This window comes from Phyllobates terribilis, unplaced genomic scaffold (genome assembly GCF_046119375.1).
Source record: "Phyllobates terribilis strain yellow unplaced genomic scaffold, ASM4611937v1 Scaffold_998__1_contigs__length_483029, whole genome shotgun sequence".
Classification (NCBI taxonomy): Eukaryota; Metazoa; Chordata; class Amphibia; order Anura; family Dendrobatidae; genus Phyllobates; species Phyllobates terribilis.
The window spans coordinates 278274-289511 of record NW_027363758.1 but is presented as its reverse complement, the minus strand read 5'-3'; the positions used below and the strand labels follow the sequence as shown (position 1 = coordinate 289511).

The following is an 11238-nucleotide window of genomic DNA, read 5'->3' as shown; positions in this document are numbered from 1 at the left end:
TATAACTACTATAATACTGCCCCTATGTGCAAGAATATAACTACTATAATACTGCCCCTATGTACAAGAATATAACTACTATAATACTGCCCCCTATGTACAAGAATATAACTACTATAATACTGCCCCCTATGTACAAGAATATAACTGCTATAATACTGGCCCTATGTACAAGAATATAACTACTATAATACTGCTCCCTATGTACAAGAATATAACTACTATTATACTGGTCCCTATGTACAAGAATATAACTACTATAATACTGCCCCCTATGTACAAGAATATAACTACTATAATACTGCTTCCTATATACAAGAATATAACTACTATAATACTGCTCCCTATGTACAAGAATATAACTACTATAATACTGCTTCCTATATACAAGAATATAACTACTATAATACTGCCCCTATGTACAAGAATATAACTGCTATAATACTGCCCCTATGTACAAGAATATAACTACTATTATACTGCTTCTATGTACAAGAATATAACTACTATAATACTGCTCCTATGTGCAAGAATATAACTGCTATAATACTGGCCCTATGTACAACAATATAGCTACTATAATACTGCCCCCTATGTACAAGAATATAACTACTATAATACTGCTCCTATGTACAACAATATAGCTACTATAATACTGCCCCCTATGTACAAGAATATAACTACTATAATACTGCTCCCTATGTACAAGAATATAACTACTATAATACAAGAATATAACTACTATAATACTACTCCTATATACAAGAATATAACTACTATAATACTGCTCCCTATGTACAAGAATATAACTACTATAATACAGCTCCCTATGTACAAGAATATAACTACTATAATACTGCTCCTATGTACAAGAATATAACTACTATAATACTGCCCCTATGTACAAGAATATAACTACTATAATACTGCTCCTATGTGCAAGAATATAACTGCTATAATACTGGCCCTATGTACAAGAATATAACTACTATAATACTGCCCCTATGTACAAGAATATAACTATTATAATACTGCCCCTATGTACAAGAATATAACTACTATAATACTGCCCCCTATGTACAAGAATATAACTACTATAATACTGCTTCTATGTACAAGAATATAACTACTATAATACTGCTCCCTATTTACAAGAATATAACTACTATAATACTGCCCCCTATGTACAAGAATATAACTACTATAATACTGCTCCCTATTTACAAGAATATAACTACTATAATACTGCTCCCTATGTACAAGAATATAACTACTATAATACTGCTTCCTATGTACAAGAATATAACTACGATAATACTGCTCCTATGTACAAGAATATAACTACTATAATACTGCTCCCTATGTACAAGAATATAACTACTATAATACTGCCCCTATGTGCAGGAATATAACTACTATAATACTGCCCCTATGTACAAGAATATAACTACTATAATACTGCTTCTATGTACAAGAATATAACTACTATAACACTGCTCCCTATGTACAAGAATATAACTACTATAATACTGCCCCTATGTACAAGAATATAACTACTATAATACTGCCCCCTATGTACAAGAATATATCTACTATAATACTGCCCCCTATGTACAAGAATATAACTACTATAATACTGCCCCTATGTACAAGAATATAACTACTATAATACTGCTCCTATGTACAAGAATATAACTACTATAATACTGCTCCCTATGTACAAGAATATAACTACTATAATACTGCCCCTATGTACAAGAATATAACTACTATAATACTGCTCCCTATGTCCAAGAATATAACTATTATAATACTGCCCCTATGTACAAGAATATAACTACTATAATACTGCTTCTATGTACAAGAATATAACTACTATAATACTGCTCCCTATGTACAAGAATATAACTACTATAATACTGCCCCTATGTACAAGAATATAACTACTATAATACTGCTCCCTATGTACAAGAATATAACTACTATAATACTGCTCCCTATGTACAAGAATATAACTACTATAATACTGCTCCTATGTACAAGAATATAACTACTATAATACTGCCCCCTATGTACAAGAATATAACTACTATAATACTGCTCCTATATACAAGAATATAACAACTATAATACTGCTCCTATGTACAAGAATATAACTACTATAATACTGCTCCTATGTACAAGAATATAACTACTATAATACTGTCCCCTATGTACAAGAATATAACTACTATAATACTGCTCCCTATGTACAAGAATATAACTACTATAATACTGCTCCTATGTACAAGAATATAACTACTATAATACTGCTCCTATGTACAAGAATATAACTACTATAATACTGCTCCTATGTACAAGAATATAACTACTATAATACTGCTCCTATGTACAAGAATATATCTACTATAATACTGCCCCCTATGTACAAGAATATAACTACTATAATACTGTCCCCTATGTACAAGAATATAACTACTATAATACTGCTCCCTATGTACAAGAATATAACTACTATAATACTGCTCCTATGTACAAGAATATAACTACTATAATACTGCTCCTATGTACAAGAATATTACTACTATAATACTGCTCCTATGTACAAGAATATAACTACTATAATACTGCTCCTATGTACAAGAATATATCTACTATAATACTGCCCCCTATGTACAAGAATATAACTACTATAATACTGCTCCTATGTACAAGAATATAACTACTATAATACTGTCCCCTATGTACAAGAATATAACTACTATAATACTGCTCCCTATGTACAAGAATATAACTACTATAATACTGCTCCTATGTACAAGAATATAACTACTATAATACTGCTCCTATGTACAAGAATATAACTACTATAATACTGCTCCTATGTACAAGAATATAACTACTATAATACTGCTCCTATGTACAAGAATATAACTACTATAATACTTCTCCTATGTACAAGAATATAACTACTATAATACTGCTCCTATATACAAGAATATAACTACTATAATACTGCTCCTATGTACAAGAATATAACTACTATAATACTGCCCCTATGTACAAGAATATAACTACTATAATACTGTCCCCTATGTACAAGAATATAACTACTATAATACTGCTCCTATGTACAAGAATATAACTACTATAATACTGCTCCTATGTACAAGAATATAACTACTATAATACTGCCCCTATGTACAAGAATATAACTACTATAATACTGCCCCTATGTACCAGAATATAACTACTATAATACTGCTCCTATGTACAAGAATATAACTACTATAATACTGCTCCTATGTACAAGAATATAACTACTATAATACTGCTCCTATGTACAAGAATATAACTACTATAATACTTCTCCTATGTACAAGAATATAACTACTATAATACTGCTCCTATATACAAGAATATAACTACTATAATACTGCTCCTATGTACAAGAATATAACTACTATAATACTGCCCCTATGTACAAGAATATAACTACTATAATACTGTCCCCTATGTACAAGAATATAACTACTATAATACTGCTCCTATGTACAAGAATATAACTACTATAATACTGCTCCTATGTACAAGAATATAACTACTATAATACTGCCCCTATGTACAAGAATATAACTACTATAATACTGCCCCTATGTACCAGAATATAACTACTATAATACTGCTCCTATGTACAAGAATATAACTACTATAATACTGCTCCTATGTACAAGAATATAACTACTATAATACTGCTCCTATGTACAAGAATATAACTACTATAATACTGCCCCTATGTACAAGAATATAACTACTATAATACTGCCCCCTATGTACAAGAATATAACTACTATAATACTGCCCCCTATGTACAAGAATATAACTACTATAATACTGCCCCTATGTACCAGAATATAACTACTATAATACTGCTCCCTATATACAAGAATATAACTACTATAATACTGCCCCTATGTACAAGAATATAACTACTATAATACTGCTCCTATGTACAAGAATATAACTACTATGATACTGCCCCCTATGTACAAGAATATAACTACTATAATACTGCCCCCTATGTACAAGAATATAACTACTATAATACTGCCCCCTATGTACAAGAATAAAACTACTATAATACTGCTCCTATGTACAAGAATATAACTACTATAATACTGCCCCCTATGTACAAGAATATAACTACTATAATACTGCCCCCTATGTACAAGAATATAACTACTATAATACTGCTCCTATGTACAAGAATATAACTAGTATAATACTGCTCCTATGTACAAGAATATAACTACTATAATACTGCCCCCTATGTACAAGAATATAACTACTATAATACTGCCCCCTATGTACAAGAATATAACTACTATAATACTGCTCCTATGTACAAGAATATAACTATTATGATACTGCCCCCTATGTACAAGAATATAACTACTATAATACTGCCCCTATGTACAAGAATATAACTACTATAATACTGCCCCCTATGTACAAGAATATAACTACTATAATACTGCTCCTATGTACAAGAATATAACTACTATAATACTGCTCCTACGTACAAGAATATAACTACTATAATACTGCTCCTATGTACAAGAATATAACTACTATAATACTGCTCCCTATGTACAAGAATATAACTACTATAATACTACCCCTATGTACAAGAATATAACTACTATAATACTACCCCTATGTACAAGAATATAACTACTATAATACTGCCCCCTATGTACAAGAATATAACTACTATAATACTGCTCCTATGTACAGGAATATAACTACTATAATACTGCTCCGATGTACAAGAATATAACTACTATAATACTGCTCCTATGTACAAGAATATAACTGCTATAATACTGCCCCCTATGTACAAGAATATAACTACTATAATACTGCCCCCTATGTACAAGAATATAACTACTATAATACTGCTCCTATGTACAAGAATATAACTGCTATAATACTGCCCCCTATGTACAAGAATATAACTACTATAATACTGCCCCCTATGTACAAGAATATAACTGCTATAATACTGCCCCCTGTAGGTAAGAATGACAACTTGCTAGGTGTTATATTTGGAGATATATTATCTCTTACTCTTTATATTACACATCTTCGTGTGACACGTGTGAGCAGTATATAGTTTTCATATATGTATATATATATTTCTTCTATGGAGGGGATCTGTCAGTGGGATCTTCTTCTCCTCCTTCCTCTTCTATATGAACATGTAGGTCGTAGAAAGGTGAATAAAATGACACCTTGATATCTCCGATCTGATGTTTAATGCCGCAGAAATCCACATTTTTCTTAATATGTAAATGAGCTGTTAAGATCTATGGGCCGGACATAGATCTCTCAGAGAATCTGCTTCCAGGGCTTATTTGATATAAGGGGGTGTTACCAGTGTGAGACATGTAATGACTGACAGTCTGCTCTCCTGATCTACATGACTCACAATAGTAATGCCGCTGTTCACAGAAAATAAGCTCTAGAGGCAGATTCTTGGGGAGATCTATGTCCGGCTCGTAGATCTTAACAGCTCATTTACATAATAAGGAAAAAGTGGCTTTTTCGATAATAAATCATCAGATCGAAGATTTCAAGGTCTCGCCATCACTATAGTTCATCATGTGGTCTGTACGTTCCTCCATCTTCCAGGCGGGTTGTCACCAGGTTCTTCCCTCGTCCACTAACTTTTCCGGTAGAGCAGCGTTCTGTCGGGGATGAGGCCGCGGCCCCTCAGGACCATCCTGTCCTCATATATATACATGGTGCCAAAAGCCTGGCTGTCAGGGGGGGTTTCGATGATGCCATTAAAGGTTAAGTGGTGGATTCCGCACTGGTCCTGGTAGTATCCACCATCGTGATCGTGCCCAGCAAAATAGGCCACCACACAGGGGTGAGACTGTAGAAGGTCTAGGACCTCCAGATAGTTCCAGGTCAGACATACTGGGTCTGTGGAGCTGGGGTGGACTGGGAGGTGACCTGTATAGGAGAAGACATTTGTTATACCATGAGCATTATAAGAAGTCCATCAGATCAAAGTCAACAAGCCAACAGAGGACAGGTCACCAGATGGCAACGAGCTCATGTAACACAACACCCTCTGGAGGCATCACACAGACACACATGTAATGTCTCCACAGAAGGTGACCTACCTGCCACCATCACTTTTTCATTGTTTTTATCTGATTCTTCGAGAACCTCAGTAATCCAGCCGAGCTGAGAGACGCTGATCCCGCCATTAAACTGGACAAACCGAGTTTCGGCAAGATCTAAAACGCAAAAAAAAATATCAAAAGTAATGGCAATGACACCTCCACGAAAAATACTGAGAAGTTGTCACAGCCCTGCCCATTTCTGACATTAGGCTCAAATATTTAAGACAAGACCCAAAAGTTGTGTTACAACCGTGTAGCTGTTCCTCGGTAGTTGACGTTCCTCAGTAGTTGACGTTCCTCGGTAGTTGACGTTCCTCGGTAGTTGACGTTCCTCGGTAGTTGACGTTCCTCGGTAGTTGACGTTCCTCGGTAGTTGACGTTCCGCGGTAGTTGACGTTCCGCAGTAGTTGACGTTCCGCAGTAGTTGACGTTCTTCGCTAGTTGACGTTCCTCGGTAGTTGACGTTCCTCGGCAGTTGACGTTCCTCGGCAGTTGACGTTCCTCGGCAGTTGACGTTCCTCGGCAGTTGACGTTCCTCGGTAGTTGACGTTCCTCGGCAGTTGACGTTCCTCGGTAGTTGACGTTCCTCGGTAGTTGACGTTCCTCAGTAGTTGACGTTCCTCAGTAGTTGACGTTCCTCAGTAGTTGACGTTCCACAGTAGTTGACGTTCCTCAGAAGATGATGTTCCTCAGAAGTTGACTTTGATGCCTCCAGGTGAGGTTTTAAAGGGGTAATCCAGTCTATGCTAGTGATCTGTGAGGGTTGATGATCATTAATAGCTTTCTAAACTGGAATACCCCTTTAAGGTGCTCATTCACATTAGGGCAAAGTTAGTTTAACCTCGTAACTTGGGCCAAGTCTTTGGTAGCCTCTTGACTGTCGAAAGACCTGGTCATGCTAAATTTCTACACGTGATCCTTTTGCTCATAGGGAAGATAAGACGCCGTTGGACGTTGGTGAAATTGACTTATTCTACTCTTCTCATTCAGCTAAACAGAGTGTGCATGTGTATGAGGGCTGAGACGACAGGGTCAACAGCTATTGAAGATGTATGGGGGCACCTTGAGGAATGCCAGTTATGGTATGTCCCCCACATGATGTTTCCCTCTGATACCTTTTGGACTGTTCTTATCCTCATTCGGATTCTTCTGTCTCAGGAACTTCAAGGACTTGACGTGCTTGTCACTGGATGGATCTCTTCCAATCACGCTAAAGTCATAAGAATCAATTAAAAGGAGTCGAAACTTGGGGTAAGGACTGAAGTGATAGGCGTAAAACGAGTCCATGGAGTCTCCACCATCTGCAGTAAACCTTGTTGATGTCCCGGGGAGTCTGGAGCTGTTCAGAATAGATTCCATTAACTGCTGCCTGCTGAAGTTGTAGAACTCATGGTTCCCCCAGATATGATGGACGGGGATCTTCAGATTTTCAATCTCCATCAGGACTTTCTTCAGTGATGTCTCTGAGGACTTGTGCGTGACATTGTAGCCATCGATGAGGTCCCCAAGCTGGAGGATGAACTGAGGGGTGACGGTCTCGGAGGCCCACTCTCGCATGGCTCCTTGAAGCAACCATAGACTATTCCTGTAGTATCTCATCCTGGTCTTGACGTAGTTGTAGCCATCATCTATGTCGGCGTACTGGATGTCAGCTATGACGCCAAATGTAAACAAGGGGTCCTCCATGTCTTCATCCACGGGGGTCTCAGCTCCTGAAATACAATATTCAGAGAGGCTTCAATCATTATTCAACTAAATGGATCGATGACTGACGTTCTATGATGATAGGACCCACTGGTGGGTGAGACCCAAACTCATCGCAACGCTCGATGGCACGTGTGGATTCTCATTAGTCCCTATGCCATCAGCTAGATGCTGGGTCCAGCTGCCAAATCAGTGCCAGGGCTCCCACACTGTCACATATTACTGCCCACAGTCACCCGTGTGCCCACCATGTCGCATGCCAGCAGTCACCCACCTGCCCACCATGTCACATGCCAGCAGTCACCCACCTACCCACCATTCTCACATGCCAGCAGTCACCCACGGGCCCACCATTGTCACATGCCAGCAGTCACCCATGTGCCCACCATGTCACATGCCAGCAGTCACCCACCTGCCCACCATTCTCACATGCCAGCAGTCACCCACGTTCCCACCATTCTCACATTCCAGCAGTCACCCACGTGTCCACCATTCTCATATTCCAGCAGTCACCCACTTGCCCACCATGTCACACGCCAGCAGTCACCCAACTGCCCACCATGTCACATGCCAGCAGTCACCCACGTGCACACCATGTCACATGCCAGCAGTCACCTACATGCCCACCATTGTCACATGCCAGCAGCTACCCACGTGCCCACCATGTCACATGCCAGTAGTCACCCACCTGCCCACCATTCTCATATTCCAGCATTCCAGCAGTTTGATTCCTGCCTCGGCAGTTTGATCCCGGCCCCGGCAGTTTGATCCCGACCTCGGCAGTTTGATCCCGGCCCCTGCAGTTTGATCCCGGCCCCTGCAGTTTGATCCCGGCCCCTGCAGTTTGATCCCGGCCCCTGCAGTTTGATCCCGGCCCCGGCAGTTTGATCCCGGCCCCGGCAGTTTGATCCCGGCCCCGGCAGTTTGATCCCGGCCCCGGCAGTTTGATCCCGACCTTGGCAGTTTGATCCCGACCTTGGCAGTTTGATCCCGACCTTGGCAGTTTGATCCCGACCTCGGCAGTTTGATCCCGACCTCGGCAGTTTGATCCCGGCCGTTTGATCCCGGCCCCGGCAGTTTGATCCCAACCTCGGCAGTTTGATCCCGACCTTGGCAGTTTGATCCCGACCTCGGCAGTTTGATCCCGACCTCGGCAGTTTGATCCCGACCTCGGCAGTTTGATCCCGACCTCGGCAGTTTGATCCCGGCCGTTTGATCCCGGCCCCGGCAGTTTGATCCCAACCTCGGCAGTTTGATCCCGGCCCCGGCAGTTTGATCCCGGCCCCGGCAGTTTGATCCCGGCCCCGGCAGTTTGATCCCGGCCCCGGCAGTTTGATCCCGGCCCCGGCAGTTTGATCCCGGCCCCGGCAGTTTGATTCCTGCCTCGGCAGTTTGATCCCGACCTCGGCAGTTTGATCCCGGCCCCGGCAGTTTGATCCCGACCTTGGCAGTTTGATCCCGGCCCCGGAAGTTTGATCCCGGCCCCGGCAGTTTGATTCCTGCCTCGGCAGTTTGATCCCGACCTCGGCAGTTTGATCCCGGCCCCGGCAGTTTGATCCCGACCTTGGCAGTTTGATCCCGGCCCCGGAAGTTTGATCCCGGCCCCGGAAGTTTGATCCCGGCCCCGGCAGTTTGATCCCGGCCCCGGCAGTATGATATTCCCCGGCAGTTCGATCCCGACCTCAGCAGTTCGATCCCGGCCCCGGCAGTTCGATCCCGACCTCGGCAATTTGATCCCGGCCCCGGCAGTTTGATCCCGATCTGGGCAGTTTGATCCCGACCTCGGAAGTTTGATCCCGGCCCCGGAAGTTTGATCCCGGCCCCGGCAGTTTGATCCCGGCCCCGGCAGTATGATATTGGCCCCGGCAGTATGATATTGGCCCCGGCAGTATGATATTGGCCCCGGCAGTATGATATTGGCCCCGGCAGTATGATATTGGCCCCGGCAGTTCGATCCCGACCTCGGCAGTTTGATCCCGACCTCGGCAGTTTGATCCCGACCCCGGCAGTTTGATCCCGGCCTCGGCAGTTTGATCCCGGCCTCGGCAGTTTGATCCCGGCCTCGGCAGTTTGATCCCGGCCCCGGCAGTTTGATCCCGGCCCCGGCAGTTTGATCCCGGCCCCGGCAGTTTGATCCCGGCCCCGGCAGTTTGATCCCGGCCCCGGCAGTTTGATCCCGGTCACGGCAGTTTGATCCCGGTCACGGCAGTTTGATCCCGGCCCCGGAAGTTTGATCCCGGCCCCGGAAGTTTGATCCCGGCCCCGGCAGTTTGATATTGGCCCCGGCAGTATGATATTGACCTCGGCAGTTTGATCCCGGCCCCGGCAGTTTGATCCCGGCCCCGGCAGTTTGATCCCGGCCCCGGCAGTTTGATCCCGGCCTCGGCAGTTTGATCCCGGCCTCGGCAGTTTGATCCCGGCCTCGGCAGTTTGATCCCGGCCTCGGCAGTTTGATCCCGGCCTCGGCAGTTTGATCCCGGTCACGGCAGTTTGATCCCGATCTGGGCAGTTTGATCCCGATCTGGGCAGTTTGATCCCGGCCCCGGCAGTTTTGATCCCGGCCCCAGCAGTTTTGATCCCGATCTGGGCAGTTTGATCCCGATCTGGGCAGTTTGATCCCGGCCTCGGCAGTTTGATCCCGGCCCCGGCAGTTTGATCCCGGCCCCGGCAGTTTGATCCCGGCCCCGGCAGTTTGATCCCGGCCCCGGCAGTTTGATCCCGGCCCCGGCAGTTTGATCCCGGCCCCGGCAGTATGATATTGGCCCCGGCAGTATGATATTGGCCCCGGCTGTATGATATCGGCCCCGGCAGTTCGATCCCGGCCCCGGCAGTATGATATTGGCCCCGGCAGTTTGATCCTGACCCCGGCAGTTTAATCCCGGACCCCGGCAGCTTGATCCGGGACAGATCCTGTGGCACGGCACTAAATATTAACCCTTTCAATGGACAGTAACGCTGCATAGTGCAGAGACGGACTCGCATGTAAAGCTACAGCAATACGGAGGGGACGTGTGCAGCATTGTGGGGGTTAATCCTGCCCAGGGGCACAAGGGCTGCTCTTACCCGGCATGTCGCCTGACAGCAGGGGGTGCAGGCTGCATTGCAGAGAAGGATCTGTTCACACAGGGAAATGCTTCCTTGTCACAGCCCACCCCCACACGATCCCGCCCACACACGACACCCCACCCTCCAGGGCTGGCACTGCCTTACCCGCCATACCAGTGTGTGCCAGCAGGGCCAGAGACCTGAAGCTCCTGGGCTCCAATGCAAAATGTGTAACATTAGGCATGGCTATATGGGAGCTGGTGCTCTCTGTTATCAGCCACCCATCTGTATT

General features: G+C 43.4%; 1 protein-coding gene across 1 annotated transcript; it reads right to left on the bottom strand.

The window, feature by feature from the left end:
• Positions 1-5096: 5096 nt before the first annotated feature.
• Positions 5097-11086, bottom strand: LOC141241382 (manganese-dependent ADP-ribose/CDP-alcohol diphosphatase-like). Its single transcript, XM_073668752.1, has 4 exons — positions 10965-11086; positions 7313-7909; positions 6195-6311; positions 5097-6021 (listed from the first exon to the last, which is right to left on the bottom strand). Exons 1-4 carry the CDS (start codon positions 10969-10971, stop codon positions 5726-5728), a joined length of 1017 nt encoding a protein of 338 aa, XP_073524853.1. The 5' UTR covers positions 10972-11086; the 3' UTR covers positions 5097-5725.
• Between the last annotated feature and the right edge of the window lie 152 nt (positions 11087-11238).

Bases quoted from the DNA above. Each gene is read 5' to 3' on its own strand.
- LOC141241382 (XM_073668752.1), bottom strand. The intron at 6,312-7,312 runs GTATCAGAGGGA...TTTGCGTTTTAG, and splicing joins GGATAAGAACAGTCCAAAAG to ATCTTGCCGAAACTCGGTTT. The intron at 6,022-6,194 runs GTAGGTCACCTT...TCTCCTATACAG, and splicing joins TGAAAAAGTGATGGTGGCAG to GTCACCTCCCAGTCCACCCC.